The 19,365-nt window shown below is 41.1% G+C and overlaps 1 protein-coding gene across 1 annotated transcript in view; it reads right to left on the bottom strand.

The window, feature by feature from the left end:
- Window positions 1–4,057: 4,057 nt before the first annotated feature.
- The window catches only part of mtDNA-helicase (mitochondrial DNA helicase), a 35,909-nt gene continuing 20,601 nt past the window's right edge, over window positions 4,058–19,365 (bottom strand). The window contains exons 5-9 of the mRNA XM_071591095.1: window positions 17,852–18,001; window positions 9,674–9,868; window positions 8,135–8,365; window positions 6,352–6,480; window positions 4,058–4,909 (exon numbers count right to left, since the gene is read on the bottom strand). Coding sequence (XP_071447196.1) covers window positions 4,736–4,909; window positions 6,352–6,480; window positions 8,135–8,365; window positions 9,674–9,868; window positions 17,852–18,001 — 879 coding nt within the window. The 3' untranslated portion in view covers window positions 4,058–4,735. The remainder of the gene's footprint in view (window positions 4,910–6,351; window positions 6,481–8,134; window positions 8,366–9,673; window positions 9,869–17,851; window positions 18,002–19,365) is intronic.

Raw genomic sequence — 19,365 nt, 5'->3', positions numbered from 1 at the left:
AAGAAAAAGACTAAAGCAAGTGCTTTCTCATGTGACTCATCGTTCAAGTTTTGAAAATGTGATACCTCCATACAGAAATCTTTCCTTCTCCATTTCATTTCACTTCAAGAACTAAAAGAGTACGACCAACAGGTCTGCACAACATTTTAAAATTTAGAAGATGAACATGCATGAGAACCTGAAAACTGATCTGGCATTAAGGGGCGTTTCCCTCTCGGCAACACACACACATATATAATATATATATGTTCCGGTTATGGTTTCCAGGAAGACCTGGTGCCCGAAAAAGCACTTTAGCTTGGGTGGAGCTGCAGGTGCCCAGAGTGCCTTGCCCGGGAATCGAACCTGGGACCCTCCGATCAGCAGTCCAACGCTCTACCCATTGGACTACCGCCACCCACACACACATATATATATATATATATATATATATATATATATATATATATATATATATATATATATATCCCCTCTGACAAGCATTTTGGGTGAATCATCATGGCATGGTTTGGAATTACGTGTGCCTCAATTAAAATATTGAACAACATTAAAAATGAATCATGGAGGTCACACCTCATCAGGCACTTACAGTGGCATCCCCTATTGGGCAGTGTGGAACCTCGCTTAACGAGCACCTCACACAGCGGGCAATTGGCATGACGAGCAAAAAAGATTGGACCCGAAAATGACTCTCTTGGTAAGCCAGTTTTTGTACAAAGAGTGACAAGGGGAGGGGAATACCCGGATTCGTGGCACGCCTGCTACTGCGATTTGTCTCTAGCAATCGCTCTGCTGGCATCTCAGCATTGCTAGTGATGACAAGTTTGTCCAAACTAGCAGTCAGACGTACTATTAGTGATTATTTGGTGCAAATTTTACTAATATTTTGTGAATAGTTATAAAATTGAAGCCGAATAAAAATCAATCAGAAGAGAGCCATTAGAGAATTATAATAACAGTAATAATGAAAAGTAAAAACTTTGAAAAGCAAGAACAAGCGTGAGGGTGGCTGATTCAGCAAGCAGAACAACTCTTAAGTCTACACGAGTGATTTGCATTGTCTTTCAAGAGAGAGAGAATAATATCTACGCAATGGGCACGTATTCTCGACTATGTGGAAAGGTTGCTTCTTATATGGATGAAGGAAAAGCAATGCGACACTATTGACGAGAATATCATCTGCGAGAAGGGAAAAGTGATTTTCGCCACCCTTGTTAATAAGTCCATGCCAAAGTCTATTCGTCGGGATCATCAATGACTGAAGATGTATTTAAGGGGAGGCACACAAGGTTCAAGAAGTTAACGAGAAGAACCGGCATCCTCGGCATATTAAGTAGGCTGAAGCAGCAAGCTCCGAGTCAAAGGCAGACGAGAGCTTCATCGGTGACTTTAAAAAGCTTGTTGATTCTGAGGGTTGCGTGCCCCATCAGGTTTTTAATTGAGACAAGATGGGTATTTTATGGAAGAAGATGCCTAGGTCTACTACCTTGATCAAAAAGTTCCCGGAATAACCACCGTGTGGCGCTCCCATCGTTCCGATTTGAGTTCTGTTTTTTTTGTTAAATTGGTACATCTGTTGTTGATATTCCCTTTAAATCTTAGTGTCATAACTTGACATTTGCAAAAGTTACGTAGCCAAGAGTACATCTATCTCTGCGTGTGTTGGCGATTTTTTACTATTTCAGAAATGGATTTAAATTTGCAACAACGAACTTGTATTAAATTTTGCGTAAAAAACGGATTTAGTGGCGCACGGACGTTGGAAATGTTGGAAAAGTGTTTCGGCAACGATTCTCTAAAAAAAACGGTCGTTTACCAGTGGCACGAGCGGTTCAGAAGTGGTCGTGAGTCAATCGAAGATGATGAACGCAGTGGCAGACCATCGACATCGAAAGTCGGTGAAAAAATTGATAAAGTAAAAGAAATGTTGGTCAATAACCGCAAATTAACCATCAGAGAAATAGCGGAGGACTTGAACATTGCCTATGGATCCGCCCAAGACATTGTGGTTAATGATTTGGGTTTCCGTCGTGTAGCAGCAAAGTTGGTGCGCCAAAAGACCTCAATTTCATGCAAAAAAGAGACCGTGTTGACGTCGCAAAAGACATGATTTGCGAGGCTGAATCCGATCCCACATTCATCAAAAGGATCATTACTGGAGACGAGACGTGGGTTTATGAGTACGACACGCAATCCAGACATCAGGCAAGTGAATGGCGTTCACCAAATGAGCCGAGACCAAAAAAACCACGTCGTTTTCAGTCAAAAAAGAAGGCAATGCTGACGGTTTTCATGGATTACAACGGTGTAGTGCATCATGAATTTTTGCCAGAAGGCCAGACAGTAAACAAAGAGTATTATTTGGGCGTTATGAGACGTTTGCGTGAAGCAATTCGCCGAAAGAGACCAGAAATGTGGGCAGAAAACTCGTGGATTTTGCACCATGATAACGCACCGTCGCACAGTGCTATCATTATTCGTAATTTTTTGACGAAAAATGCAACAAATACCATCCAACAGCCACCGAATTCACCTGATTTGGCTCCCTGTGACTTCTTTCTGTTCAATCGAGTTAAAAAACCATTACGGGGAACGCGTTTTAGCAGCCGAGAGGAAGTAATGGAAAAATCGCAGGAAGCACTGATGGACATACCGAAAACCAAATAAAAAAAATGTTTCGAGGATTGGATCAAGCGCTGGCATAAGTGTGTTGCAGTCGATGGGGATTACTTTGAAGGGGACAATATAGATTTAGATGAATAAACTTGTATTTTTAATTTTCTGAATAAATTCCGGGAAATTTTTGATCAAGGTAGTATATTTGTGTACGTAACAAAAAAGGAGAATGCATTGCCTGGCCACAAGGCAATGAAACACTGCCTCTGGCCGCTATTTCATGCCAATGCAAGCGGCGGATTGGAAATTAAACCTGCTTGTTTCAATGCAACAATTTCAGAGAGTAAAAATCGTTCGCCTTGACCATGACTCTGCTTCTTTACCATTCAGAAACACCAAGAGCCTTCAAGAAGTGTTCAGCCCAAAACAGTAAGTTAAATGTGAGGTGGAGGTAGTGGCAAACTGTTGCATCATACCACTGCCCATATGAGGCATCACCCCAATAAGGCTGACCCTATGTACCCCAAAAATAGTTTAAATCATAATTCTGAGTCACATTTTTGCAAAATTTTGAAGGGTCGGTAAAAACAAATGTCCCTAGACAGCGTTCTACTACAAAGGCATTAGGTACATATCATAAATAATAAACTATTTATTTCTAAACTTTTGCTTTTACAAATCAAGTTTGCATTTGCAGTCGCTTCATTCCACCCTAGAAGAAAAGATAAACATGATCCATGATCCTAAACAATGCATAGATCATTTTCTTTGAATGAACCTTGTATATAGTTTATTCTTTTTTGGTATGGAATGCATTGTTGTATTTTAAATTAATTTAAAGTTGTTTCACTACACGAGATAGATGGCGGAACAGATAATGCTCGTTGTACAGGGTTCCACTGTACAGTTCAGTTGAGTGCTGCATCAAAAACCAACCTTGAAACAATTGAAATTAATGTTTGGCAAAAAGTGGAGAAAGAGATATAAGAAGGATTAAGAATTAACCCTGAACATATGGAAATGGATTTTAGGAGTTTGGGTGCTTTCAGAATAGTTGAGTCATTTTGAAAGCAATCCTCAACACAGTTCAACCTCTTGCACAAGGCAATATTTAGCTGAAAAATCATTTCCAGCATCATCCACCTTTCCACAAGATCCACTCATAAGATCGGAAATATTGCACACGCCAAGCCATCCTAATTGGATTTCCTGGATTGGATTTCCTTCAACCTCAAACCATCTACCATTTGGATAAATCAAGATTTACCATAAAATATGGCCAATGCATCTAAATGCCCAACCATTTTAATGCACCATATAGGTTTGCTGCAGGGCTCATCAAATGGTGAGCTCAAAGCATGTTGTTCTTATTTGATGAAATGTTCCACATCTACTTCTACTGACCACATAAACATAGCAATTAGAGGACATAAGGTCAGAATCTTTCAGTAATTTATTGAAAAATGTACAAAAATGGACATTGCCAGCAGCATCACAGTTTTCCTTCCAGCAGTTGATCACATGATCGTGAACTGCAGTGGCTGGCCACAGCAAGGGCAATGTGGGCCGCACCAAAAATGACACAATCACAATTAACCCCATGGAGTCACCCAAATGACCTCCTTCACTTCGAAATGACACAAAAGTGAAGGGGGCTAAAGCTGCAATCCATTACAGTGGAAATAAGTATTAATTCGATGTGACAATATCCAAATGATCTACTCAAATCACCGATTTCAGAGCTGGGACATCACTTTCTAGTAATCAGGAACCAAAACACAGGACTTACAATGAATGGCAGGGCACTTAAAAAGCCCTTCTGAATGATTGAGTAAGGTCCTCATCATTCATTCGGTCAAGCACTGAAGGGCAGCCCAGAGAAGGGACTTACTACTGCCAGGTCATTGAATGGCACAGAGCATTTTTATAATTTATTGAATACCTATCTCTGCTGATACCGGTGCATTACCTCAATAGATAATAGGCATCCAAGAGGTCTTCCACTCATTGCCCATTAGCCTCTAGCTGGTGATAAATTAAGGTTCAACTGGCTCAACCTACTCGGACGATGGAAGAGTATAATATAATTTTCCACTCTGTCCAATTAGACTAGACAAGATCAGCTCAAGTCAGAGCTCTTCTCCCTCTTGCCTTCAGTTTCTTCAGGGCCTGCGGCATCGGCCGCCCCTGCCTCCTCCCCCAACCTCCTCTTCCTCTTCCCATAGCTGCGGCTCTCTTTGTCATACTCCAGGGCCATGACTCCAAGATCTCCGCTATACCTGTTCTTGGCCACCTGATTCCAGAGAGGATGAAAGCATTTGCAATCAACTAGGAGAACCCAGAACAAAGCAGCAAACACAAATGCCCAGTTTGGATGCATTGCATTCAAAATATTACATCCATGGGGACCACTGATTTCACTTCCCTCAGATCAAACCCGGCATCTCATTTTTCACAATATTTGGGGGAAGCAAAAATAAACACGGGACGGATTGATAACATATTAAAATGAGATTTAGAATGCTAAAACACTTAAGAAAGCATTATGGACTTGAAAACATTCAACGTCAACATTAGCTTCATCATACTTGGAATAATAAATTCAAAACCAATCATGACATTTAGGGACTTGCGATGACGTTCCTTTGGAGGTGCAATATAATGATTCAATACTACTCGATTGCGCTGGAAAATAATGAAGTTTGACTGAGGAATAAGTAGCTGAGTACCGCATGCAATTGGCTGCAGTAGCAGATGTAATATTTTGAGTGACACTGGAAGGGTTCACAGGTCTATCCCTAGGTGTCACTCTGGCTTCACAATCGGGATGAATTGAAGAATTCCATCAAATCCTACCAAAGGGATTATTCAAAAAGAGACCTTAAGCAGGTGATTGAGGGTTGACAATGCGCTCTGAGGCCAGCACCTCAGAAACAAACAAACAAACGCATGCCACAGCCATTTCTCCACGGCTCCCACTTTGCGCAGAGATTTTGCTTCCCTATTTCTTCCTGCAAAATGTATTGCACCCTTTCTTTCGATAGGGCGCCCCCACATGGCCTTGGCTATCCCACTCACCCTCACTCGCCTATCGTCCAACACTAAATCGTGCACCTTTCCGATGGTTTCCGGTGTGATTGGGGTTTTGGCAGTCCTTCACGTGGGTCATCTTATTAGGGTTGTGTGACCACATTTATACTCAGCTGCCCACTTTTTAACAATAGACATTGAAGGAGCAGAGTCCCCGTACACTTGTGTCAACTTCGGATGAATTTTCTTATGGGTTAATACATTCAAAACGAAGAATTTTATGACCGCACGAAAATCAAGTTTTTCTATTTCGACGAAAAACACGATAGAAGTCTAGAGCAAAATATACACGCAAGCAAACTATTTGAGAGAATAAGTTGAAACTTGCCAAACGAAATAATGGCACTTGCACCCGGACAGGAATCATAAATTTTGGCTGATTGGAGCGCAGTCTCTATGTCATGCCGAGAACTTTCAACCTCACCCTTGTATGTTTAGTTTGATAAGTTGAAAATTTTAAAATAAATATTAAATTTATAATTTTATCAATTTCAACAGCAAATTCAACAGTGGTCCGGGCTAAGTGATGGCAATAAAAAAAAAGGTCAACGGCAAACGAGCAGTCGCCTGTTACTGGGAACACACGCAGCCAAAGGGAGAGAGAGACTCATGCTCACAGCGGGACCATCTTTGCAGTTCCCTCACCTGCAAATACTTCTTCCCTCGAACCGATGAGAGCCGCTTGTCCTGGATGATGAGGATGTTGTCAGCCTCTTGGGATGCCTTGACACCACCAAATATGGAGTTGGAAGTCAGGTCCTCACTCTCCCTTTCCTGCAAGGCACATGGCTCGAATGAGCATCAACCAGGGAAGCTCTCGGCTCTCAATTCAACCAAGTTTTAATGCCCTCAGAGGTCTGAGCCATCATCAAACGGCATCAGAGTAGCAGGGCCTCAGGTGCATAGCAGACTCCCACATGTGCAGCCCCCATAAGAATATAGGAGATCCAAGGAATATTTAACAGTTGGATGGTGAAGATGAGACACGGACAACAAAACAAATGAAGAGAGAAAGGAGCATGGAAATCAATATTTCCACGGCACGGCAACCACCTTCTACGGAAGGAAGGGAGGGCAGGCGGGAGAGGATGATGGTTGGGCAGTTGAAAGAGGAGGTGAGCAGCACTGGAGGCCAAGGGGTTCACAGAGCGAGGGTTTCCGGCTGGCTTGAGGGTCTGCATTGGAGAGTAAGTGTGTGGGATTGAGACAAGTGTTTGGGTGGGGAGACCAGCAGAGAGGGAAGAAGGTTTGCACAGAGCAGTTAGTGATGTGGATGAGGTAATGTGGTACGGTACACTACCCTGCGGAGATGAGGCTGTGCCGCAGTGGAGAGACTGGATCGTTGGGAATTCGAGACGAGGGGAGGAGAGTGGTGGGGTGGGGACGGGGCAGGTGTGGCATCTGGCTCGATTGTCCCTTCTTGGGCGTGGTTGGGGGGGGGAGGCTTGGGGTACATTTTGGAGGGTGGTGAACAATGCAGTTGGGGACACACATTTGAGGCAGGCAAAACAGTTCACCCGTTTAGGAAGTGTTTTGGATGGGCAGACTGGTGTGGACGTTAAGGGAAGCATTGCATTGAAAGGCAAGTAATTGTTTATGAAGAGGTGGGCATTTGTGACCAGCACCTAAATAAAGATGTGAGGAAAAATTTAGTAAGTATTAAAACATGGTGAATAGTTTAGTATGTCTCGGAAACTTGGTCATTGAGGTGTTAGGCTAAGCTTGGAGTGGAAGCCTTTGTGACGCAGGTGTGGCGAAGGAAGGAAAAAAATGAAATGGACAGAAAAGTAAATGAACGTAGGAGTTCCAGGCAGGTGGACATTATTAATATCCCCAATGGCTTATCTCTTTTGCGCTTTGGTGAACTTGTACATGATCTTTGTTTCTAATATTTCAAACTGAACAACTAATGTAACAGTGAGTCCCTGGGAGAACCTGAAGGTGCCTCCAAGACTAAGGGTGAAACTGTAGTCCACCAAGCCAACCTATGCAATGGTAATTACCAGAAGCAGCATGGAACATCCAAAGATACCAGAGGTTTGGAAATAAGTCATCTTATAATGGTCAGGTGCTCACTCAGGCATTCTTAGGTGATTTCCACGGTTATTAACATCACAGAAATCGGATTCAAGGTTTTTCCAATGAATTATTCATTTGTTTTGAAATTTTTACACACATAGTGTGGTAATACCAGCGGCACACATATCAAGCTTCTTCTCTAAGCCCTAGCAACGTTTACCTCAGATCCCTGCATATCCGCTGCACTTGAGCATGCAAACCCTGAATGCCTAAACCTATCTTGAAACGCAACAAGACATGCTGAAAAACTTGCTCTGGAGTTTTGATGGGTGCCTGGGAAAATTATGCAAAGTAGTCTTCTCTAAGCAACCAGGTAGGTCTCTGCACTCCTTGCGCATCGTGCCAGTACCTTGCGTGGGTGAATGACCAGGGTGACGTGGCAGTCAGCAGCTGTGGCAAATCTCCGGAAGGCTTCAATGACGAGGTCCTGCCTCCAAAAGCGATTTGAGAAAGCACTGGAGTTTCCGGCTCCAGAGCGGAGTCTCCCCTCTGCCTCTTCATCGCCCATCCCCAGCATGAACTGGACATTGTCAATCACTACGTGGGCTATGTCGTGGACGTAGGCAGCATGGGAAACCGTCTGAGGAGAAGGAGGAGAAGGCATGTTAGGAGGGGAACATCAACACTGCTCACTGAGATGGAGTACTGCAAGTTGTTGGTCAAGTTGGGAATATGCTGCAAGGAAGTCACTTGCCATCAAACGTCAGCAGGAATTTTAATAGGAGCATCAAACCAAAGTCAATCTAAAATTGCATTAGATATTTTTTTTCAATATTAAACTTTATTATATTAAGGACATTAATATAGTAGTAGTAGTAGTTTTAGGGGAGGTGATTGACAGCCGAGGTCATTTGCGCCATTAGGGATGGACAGGAGAGGATGAAGGGTGGAGAGAAACCCGGCATCAGCATTAGCCTACTCTTTACGAAAGGCGCCAAGGGGTAACACGGTAAAACCCATGCCCATCTGATGAATGTCATATTCACTCTAAGTGCTCTCCACAAAACACCTCAAGTAGGCATTAAGATACCACTGAAACATATCTGCTGCCCCCGAGATTTGAACCCGGGCCTTCTTTGTGGGAAGCCTGTACATTAGCCACCACATCATCCCGATCCCCTCATAAATATATTAAACATATCATACCAAAATATGTTTACATGTACTTCTAAAATATGTACCATGTTGTATGGGGGACTAACTCTAATACATGATTAAAACAAAATGTAGTACTGCTTTGATTCTTCTTTCAATTCAATCATTAAATGTAAAAACAATTTAAAAAGAAACACTTGTCAACATTCAGAAATCAAGGCGTCTTGAGTTTCATGACTAATGAAATCAAGGCAATAAAGTGAACCTATTTTCCAATGAAGATACCTTGAATCGGGCGCTAAACAAGAACGGGAGTTATCTAGTAAAAGTATAAACTGTGTAACGAAAGAGAAACAGCACTACAGAAAATAGGGGCAAACAAAGCAATTGCAATAAACAATATTGCATGCAATCACTCGAGGCTTCACAAAATGGAAGGAAATGAGTTTCTGGTCTTATTAAAAAAATCTATGAGCCACAGAGTTGGTCACAGAATTCTTCATTGGGTCACTTTGACCAACAAATAGATTGAAATCAATTGCAAACAATCAATCAAAAAACTGGCACAAATTCTTTCTTAGTGAATTTTCACCTATTTTTGCACTGCATAAACCCACAATTCTGACAGCATTCAATATTATCAATGCTATTTCCCAAGGCATCAATGTTCAATTTCAATTCTCATATCTGAAATATTGACACTTTCCCAAATGATTTGTGCAGTTACTGAATAAGAGGAGTTCCCCAAGGCTCCCCCGAGAGTCAAAAGTGCCAAGTGGCGACGACTGCCTACCTCCATGACGACCGTAAGGGACTGCTGGCCATGGAAGGTCATGAAGTAGAGCGGCAGGCGGGAGAACTCATCGGCCCAGTGCTCAAACTGCTCCTCCTTCCCCTCCCCCTCCAGGGACTCCCCCGACAGCTGCTGCAGCATTGAACGAGCCAGCCTCGTGTTCCGTATTTCAAAACTCCCCCACAGCGTGCTCACCTGGCGAGGGAAGTCCATTCAGACCAGGGTACGCATACCAAGTGGCCGTGAGCAACAGAACCGGATCAAATGCCTGGTCTCCCCTCACCTCTCTCTATTTAATTTGAGCATTTTCAGTTTGCCACCAAATTATAACAGAGAGAGAGAGAGAGAGAGCTCATCTTTTGAGGGGGTTACTTGTCGAAGTAAATTTATTTCAATTTTCCAAGGTGAAATTGGGAAGCATTGCTGATGGTCACCCAACCAAATGTGTGGGGGGCAAATATTTCAAACTGAAATGCAGAGAACACTGTAAGCTAAATGTTAGAGATGAAATGTTTTTGGGAAAGAAATAACAGAAGGATGAAATTGTTTCAGAGATTTCAAACTCATTATGATTGTATTAATTGAATTGTTGGGGATTTGATGATGGCAGTAAGGAAGTTTAAGAGTACATAAATAGGTCTACCATGTATTCTGCATGCATTCTCCCCTTTTTCAGGGAAATTATTTATTTTTTACCATACAAACATTAATGAATTTATAATTTCATTAAAAGGTGGAAGCAAGCATTCACGGAGCATAAGACCTTTTACATTCGTGAGAGGGCGAAACATGAAATTTCCAAAGGAGGGTCCGGATGATACTTACGCACCACACAAGAGTGAGCACAAGAAAGATAAGTTCTTTTTTCTGTGAAGTGAAATTTTTTTCAAAGGCACGAATTCAACCTAAAGGAAGACAATTATTTTTTATAAAAATGAAATGAAGAAATTCAAGGATATTCTTGGACTGAGGTGTGATAATTCTAGAGAGAGAATAGTCTCATTTTTAATTTAGAGTGAAATACCCCAAAGCCAGAAGTCCTACCTCCGAAATAATTCCTAATGCATGCATTATTACAGAATGTGTAAAAATTGTCTTTGAAGCATTTCTATTTTTCAATCCATGGATTTCAATCTAATAAACTCCAATAATTTCCAAGATTTCCACATTTCCATAATTTTCCACAAGACACCAGAAATTCCACCTCAAAAGTACAGATTGGCACATGCATATACTTATAAATCATCCATTAGAATAAGAAAAGACTTAAATATTTTGTTATGCAATGGACACTAATTTGCAACTTTTACAGTTTAAAATTATCGAATCAAAATTCAATTTCAAGATAATAAATCAAACAATAAAACCCTTGAGAAAAAACTGAACAACCTTCAGCTTGTCATGAATTACTAAATATTATCAGTAATAGTATTACACTCATGGATACACATTGGCCAATTTCTTTTGTTGCACAGAATACAAAAATGGAGGCGTATTTTTGTGAGAGTGGAGAGTTCATTTGAGGCCTCTTTATTGAAAAAAGTGATTTCTAAAGAATGACGAACAGAAATAGCAGCAATCGAGTTAACAAAAGTTCAGAATGTGGGAAACATGGCAATTTGGAGAGCTATTGGGAAGTGTCCTGAAAAAAGCAAGGGTCTAATATGTGGTGATTTCAAAATCGTTTCATTCTCCCAAAACGATCAGTCCACTAAACTTAGTGAAATTCCGTGTCTGCACGGAGAGACTTCACTTGTCAGCTCCCCAACCAGAGAGATTGCAACCTCTTCCAGAAGTATCGACCTTCTTGTCACTAATCTCCCCTTAAATGAAAATAATCACTCAAAGGTTGTTGACTTTGGCATTTCTGACTATTAAGCACAAATGGTATTCATCCCGAAGTCAAAGGTGGTGTGTAGGAACTATCGAAGGTATTATCCAAGCAACAGTGTAAATTCTTAATAGTTTGGTAGAAGTAGTTTTTATGGAAAGTGACCAACAGCTGAGATCATTTGTGCCATTAGGACTGGATGGGAAAGGAAGGGTGGAGAGAAACCTGGCGATGACATTAGCCTACTCTTTTCGAAAGGTACTAAGGGGTCCACAGTTTAACATCTCATCTGACGGACATCGTACTGACTCAAAGTGCTCTACACAAAGCACCTCAAGTAGGGATCGGGATACCACAGAAAAATATTAGTTGTCTCCAGGATTTGAACCTGGGCCCTCTTGGTGGGAAGCCTGTACATTAGACACCACACCATCTCAATCCCAGGGTAAATTCTTTCCATGAGCAATTGTGTAAGATGTCATGGGATACCTTATACAATTTAAAGGGTTTATAAGAAATGTACATATGTTTATTTCATAGCAGGGTAAAACTGATCTTTGAAGAATGCTTTCCTAGAAGACTAGTTCCTGTGAAAGGCTACAATAAAACTAAGTGCTGGGTGACAGAAGAGGCGAGAGCAGCCAGCAGCAATGAATTTAGGGCATTATACGCATTGAAAAAAGGGCAAGATGGTCCAGGCTTCATGAACTACTTCCAGAGCTCTATAAAAGGGTAGAAGTCTTGACTGCTTCATGCAAGGAAATCATATAATAACAAAGTCATCAGCCAATCTGAGAATATCACTAAAAGACCATGGCAAGTAGTTTATGATGTAACTGGGGCAAAGACAAACAAGGAAGGAATTTTAATATTAAAAAATGGGGAGGGGGGTTGGTCTATCCAATCGATAACAAGTAGCTGAATTTGCAATTAATTAACTAACTAATGTGCCTCTGAATTTACAGCATGGAATAATGAGTGACGATAGCTTTAATGCAGAGTTTTGCCAGCATGTGATGCCTTCCATAGTCCTCTTTCCTGAAACAGAGGAAGTCTTGAAGTGCATCATGAGCTTTGAAAGTAAACCATCAGTCAGAAATGACGATATTCTTACAATTATCATCAAAAAATGCTCCAAAGCAATAAGCAAACCCTTGAAATTCATAATAAATGAGTCCTTCAAAGATAAAACTAATTCATGAAAAGGGGGATGAGAATGATATAAACAATTACCGACCAGTGTCCTCATTGACTATTTTTTCCAGGATCTTTGAGTCCTTGATGAGAGACAGGCTTATGAAATATATCATTAAAAATAAAATTTTAAGAATGGAACAATTTAGTTCCAAGAGTGAAAAGGTACCAATGATGCTCTAGCAAGTTTTCTAAAAAAGGCAACGACTTCTTGGGACTGTTGGAGTATTCAATGACCTTTCACGTGCATTTCATGCTGTGGGCCATGACATTTTTCTAAGTAAATGTGAATGTTATGGGATCAGGGGAATTGCCCATAAATGGCTTTAATCACATTAAAAGGACAGGAAACAGATAATGGAGGTTTCTCGCATTGGGGTCAACAACATCATGATAAATCAACAATAGAAGCAATAAGTGTCGGGTACCACAGGGTAACATCCTTGGGCCATTATAATTTGTACTATTTATCAATGATTTGCCTAGACACATTGAGAATAAAAACATAGTTCTGCATGCAGATGATATAACTCTGGCGTTCAGCCACAATGACCCTTATTTGTTGTAAGCTAAGCTTGATAGCTCATTATTGCTCTTGGAAAAATGGTTTAACCTTAACAAACTGTCAGTAAATGTACTAAAAATAAACTATATTAAATTTAAAAAACGAAGGGAAGTGCCTCAATTAGACCTTTGCCTAAAAAGGCCAACCCATGGAAAAGGTATGCAGCACCAAGATTTTAGGTTTGTCTATTGATGACCCCTTAAACTGGGGGATCCATACCATTGGCCTATGGTCCCTTTCCGCAAAAAGTGGATTAATTCTACGATCTATTCTAAATCTTACAAACTTTGTAGATTTAAATATACTAAAAATGGAATGGTTTGAGGTGTCACTTTGAGGAAGCGATTCATATAGGAATAGAAAATCTTTTGTTCTTCCAAATATATTTTATTATGCACAACTAAGGTTTTGACTTACAAAGTCATCATCAGGTGAAGTGCAGAGGACACACAGGTGTATATAGAAGACAGAGAAGAGGAGGGGGGAGGTGAATCGGAAGGGGGGAAAAGAGAAGGGGAACTGGTGTGTGTAGGTGTATGGGGAGGAGGGGGAGAAGGCAGTTGGGTATGGTGCCGGGGGGGGGGGGGGGGGGGGGGAAATCAAAGGGGCCGTGGTACAGAGGGAGGCCCAGGAAGGGGGAGCGGGGGGAATACATCAGGTCATTAACTAACATGCCCTTATGATGACTGTTCTTGGAAATTTTCAATCGGTCCATGGCATAAAATCTTAATCCTTTCTTCTCAAATGTAGAATCTCAAGAACAAAGTCACTGGCGCGGTTATTGTCCATTCGGTGCTTGGCAAATTGGGAAGAAGGATTTCCGTTCTTGAAACAGGCGTAGTGTTCTTTCACAAGTTCACTGAATTTCCTCCCAGTTTGTCCAATGTAAATAGCAGAGCACTCACAATGCAATTTATACACTCCACTCTTTTCCATGATTGGAATTTTGACTTTCCTGTTGGATAAAAGGTTCCCTAAGTTGCTTTTATTATAGAGGGCTGGTTTTATTCTGGTCTCTGGTTGTGGTCACTTAACAACATAAATTCCCCAGAATGAGAATTTTTTTCCATTTCAATGAGTCTTTCTTGGGGATTGATTTGAAAATGGATGTGACTGCTATCTTTTCTAATTTTTTTTTTTACAATTTTTTCACTAATTGGGAGCGGAAACCGTTAATTTCAGCTATCATTTTTATTGTTTAGAGTTGTTATTGGGTATTTTGAGGGGACAAGGGAATACTGGTCAAACGGTGGACGTTTGAGTTGAACACAACTAATTTTTGAGGGAAATGATGCCTTGGTGTGAAGCAAGTGATGTGATCTGCACAAGTATCTTTTCTGAAAATTGAGAAGTCCAGTTGCCTAATATTTTTTGTGATAGTAATGTCTAAAAAATTAATGGATTCATCAAGTTCTTTCTCCATTGAGAACCTAATGTTTTTGTCTCAACCGCCCTTTCCCCCTCCCTCCCATACACCCACAGACACCAGTTTCCCTTCTCCCCACATCCTCCCACTTCTTTGCCTACTACTACCTTGATCAAAAATTTCCCGGAATTTATTCAGAAAATTAAAAATACAAGTTTATTCATCTAAATCTATATTGTCCCCTTCAAAGTAATCCCCATCGACTGCAACACACTTATGCCAGCGCTTGATCCAATCCTCGAAACATTTTTTATATTCGGTTTTCGGTATGTCCATCAGTGCTTCCTGCGATTTTTCCATTACTTCCTCTCGGCTGCTAAAACTCGTTCCCCGTAATGGTTTTTTAACTCGATTGAACAGAAAGAAGTCACAGGGAGCTAAATCAGGTGAATTCGGTGGCTGTTGGATGGTATTTGTTGCATTTTTCGTCAAAAAATTACGAATAATGATAGCACTGTGCGACGGTGCGTTATCATGGTGCAAAATCCACGAGTTTTCTGCCCACATTTCTGGTCTCTTTCGGCGAATTGCTTCACGCAAACGTCTCATAACGCCCAAATAATACTCTTTGTTTACTGTCTGGCCTTCTGGCAAAAATTCATGATGCACTACACCGTTGTAATCCATGAAAACCGTCAGCATTGCCTTCTTTTTTGACTGAAAACGACGTGGTTTTTTTGGTCTCGGCTCATTTGGTGAACGCCATTCACTTGCCTGATGTCTGGATTGCGTGTCGTACTCATAAACCCACGTCTCGTCTCCAGTAATGATCCTTTTGATGAATGTGGGATCGGATTCAGCCTCGCAAATCATGTCTTTTGCGACGTCAACACGGTCTCTTTTTTGCATGAAATTGAGGTCTTTTGGCGCACCAACTTTGCTGCTACACGACGGAAACCAAATCATTAACCACAATGTCTTGGGCGGATCCATAGGCAATGTTCAAGTCCTCCGCTATTTCTCTGATGGTTAATTTGCGGTTATTGACCAACATTTCTTTTACTTTATCAATTTTTTCACCGACTTTCGATGTCGATGGTCTGCCACTGCGTTCATCATCTTCGATTGACTCACGACCACTTCTGAACCGCTCGTGCCACTGGTAAACGACCGTTTTTTTTAGAGAATCGTTGCCGAAACACTTTTCCAACATTTCCAACGTCCGTGCGCCACTAAATCCGTTTTTTACGCAAAATTTAATACAAGTTCGTTGTTGCAAATTTAAATCCATTTCTGCAATTGTAAAAAATCGCCAACACACACAGAGATAGATGTACTCTTGGCTACGTAACTTTTGCAAATGTCAAGTTATGACACTAAGATTTAAAGGGAATATCAACAACAGATGTACCAATTTAACAAAAAAAACAGAACTCAAATCGGAACGATGGGAGCGCCACACGGTGGTTATTCCGGGAACTTTTTGATCAAGGTAGTATATCAAGCTGTCTCTCCTCCATACCTCACCTCATGATGACTTTGTCAGTCAAAACCTAGGTCGTGCATAATAAGATATGTGTGGAAGAACAAAGTATGTTTTCTTTTCCCACACTACATATTGTTTACTATAGCAACTTCCAGTCTATATGAGCGAGCTATGGAATTATTTTTGGGGAGCATCAACTGGCATACGTAGAGTTTTTGTTATGCAAAAAAGATGCATTAGGTACTAAGTCTGTTCAAAAAGTATCGCGACTTTTGTGTTTTTTCAAAAATTATTTATTTATTCATGAATATCTATTTTGTCCCTTTCACAGTAATCCCCAATAGATATTATACACTTGTGCCATCGTTTTTCCCAATCCTCGAGCACTTCTAAAAATCATTTTTGGTGATCTTGCTCAGCTCCTCTTTCGATGCAGTCTTTATCTTGTCAATCGCAGCGTAGCGTCGTCCTTTCTGGGGCCTATTCAGTTTCGGGAACAAGAAAAAGTCACTGGGGGCCAGATCTGGGATATACGGTGGCTGCGGCATCATTATTGGGTTGTTTTTGGCCACAAATTAGCACACAAATAACAATGTGTGAGCAGGGGCGTTGCCATGGTGCAAAAGCCAATTTTTGTTGTTCAACACATCCGGGCGTTTGTGGCGGATTGCTTTGCGCAAATTGCGCATAACTTGCAGGTAATATTCCTTATTTACCATTCTACCCTGTGGCAAGAACTCATGACGCACCATACCCCTGCAATCGAAGAAAACCCTAAGCAAAACCATTTTTTGGAACAGGCAAAAATCGAAGACAAGCCAAAACACGTCCAAGCAAAACAGCTGTCAACAATTAACTGAACATTCAAAATGGCCAAAATTTTCGGCATAAGTACGAACATAAAGCCACAAAAAAATCAAAAATCAACTATATGTAATCCGCGAAAATTCAAAATTCATGATACTTTTTGAACAGTCCTCGTATACAGCAAAAATACCACCATGGCAAACTTGCAAGCCTTATTTTAAACAACTGGATGTTCTAACTTTACCTTGTCTCTATATTTACTACTTATGCATGCATGTTAAGGATAATATGAAACAACAAATCACCAATGCTCAAGGACAAGCGCATTATACTCGACAGTGTTGATTTACATTTATTCCGCCACTCTTCTGCTATACATAATAAGAGTCCCGTTCATGTAGACATCAAAATTTTCAACTATCTGCTGCCAGGTATAAAATCTGCTCCTTCTCGTGGCACATTTAAGAAGTATAGCTAGCATTTTCTGATAGATAAATGCATTTAGAGTGTGGAAAGAGTTTATGGAGTCTTTGGAACAGCTGATTCTTTGGTCTCTTGAATTGTCCAATATTTTAATTTGTTAAGTCCTGGGACCAATAAATATTATTATTATTATTATTAAGACTATCCTAATAAAAACAGGATTATATACATACATTTGGCAAATTAAAAAAACCTGCAAGGCTCATTTCATGATATTGAAAGACTAGAGAGGCGTATCTAGAGAGAATAGATGGCATGTGGGAGAAAGGGGAATGACCCCATGGGCAAGAGTGAAAAGGTAAGACGACCCCCCCATAGGTTCCCCCCACAGAGATGCACCCGTGTGGTGGTCCCTGATGCAACTAAACTACGATTTAAAAGAGGGGAAGGAAGAGAGCAGCGCCATGGGGAAGGGCACCACAGTATTTGGGGGTACATCAACTCACGCCTTGTTGGCACAGATCCAGGGAGTACTCGCTCATGAAGGTAGTCTTCCCAGAGCCTGTGGGCCCCGTCAGAATGGTCAGCTCACCTCGGCGATGTCCCTGGAGGATACGATTCAATGCAGGGAACCTCTTCCACTTGACCCCTTTGACCTGGAATAGAAGGCACAAACATTCTTGCTAACATTGAAGGGGAAGGGTGCATGACCAATTGGTACTCAGGAGTGGATGCCCCTAGCATTCAATTGAGGAGTGAGCACTGACTTCAGGAAAAAATTGTAGTTATCTTTGCTTCATTGCATGAATGGATTTCAGTGAATTTCACAAATGAATAAGTGAGAACATTATGGGGATGGCAATATGAAATGGAGGGTTTCAAAGATGGGTCTTGGTGGGAAATAAATTTAAAAAGTCAACAAAATGAACAACAAAATATAGAAATATGTGCAATGCGGATGGCATTTGATTACTTTCTAACTTTATTATAAATCTATGTAAATTTTATGATAAAATAAATAAATTATAGACTGCTACTTGGCCCAGTGTTTGTAAGTCTAGAAAGATTATTCATTGGCATTAATGTGCAACTATTTTCACAATGAGAAACAAGTTGGCCATGGGATGCAGACGTCTATATTGAGCTCCTTTCACTCCCATTACTTGTGCTAGTCCCACCACAGTGGGCACAAATGGTGCAAAAACAGGAGTCGGGAGCAGTAATTAGAGTATTTTTGTCAAGTTATTTTTGAAGAAAATCCTTTCCCAAGAGAAAGGGACGTGAATTCATCAATTGCATCGATGATCTTAAAGGAATTGATACTTGTTTAGACTTATATAACATAAACTATGTCATCAATTACACCATGGTCAGGTTCTGACCTCACTTAAGTACAGGGTCCGTAGAGTAAGTATTGGGACTGGTTCCAAAAATCAAAATTTATTGCAGTTATCATTGCAATTAATTAATAATCTTCAAAATACATTCCTCCTGCGTCGATACACTTAGTCCGGCGAGTCTGCCACTCGTCAAAAGCCCGTTGGAAGTCTGTTTCCGGAATACTGTTGAGAGCCTTTGTTGTCGCCGCTTGAACCGCCTCGATGGAGTAGAACCGATATCCTTTGAGCTCCTTTTGAGCTATCCTTTGAGGTAATAATGTTGTTGAGAAAATCTCTACCTTCCTGGGCACAGTCCAAAATTTCTTGCGAAATGTCCACCTGCAAGTTTTGGTTCCTCGCTCAAGACTGTCAGCACCAGCTTCTCGTACTATTTCTCCATCGCAAGATCCTCTGTTACAAGGGTGTGGACGGTTCCGACTGAAAGGTCGGTCTCCTCACTGATAAGAGTGATGGTTAAATGCCAGTCAGAGTCCAAAACTTTTTTCACTTTGGCCACCTGAGCATCGGTTCAAGCAGTCGTCAGGCATCCGACGCGGTGCTTGTCTTCGACGAGCTCCCGGCCTTCCTTAAACATTTTGTGCCACTCAAAAACTCTTTCGCGGCTTAAGGCATCATCCCCA

Source organism: Hetaerina americana, unplaced genomic scaffold, assembly GCF_022747635.1.
Source record: "Hetaerina americana unplaced genomic scaffold, ioHetAmer1.1.p SCAF_41, whole genome shotgun sequence".
Lineage (NCBI taxonomy): Eukaryota > Metazoa > Arthropoda > Insecta > Odonata > Calopterygidae > Hetaerina > Hetaerina americana.
This window is presented reverse-complemented; position numbering and strand designations above follow the sequence as displayed.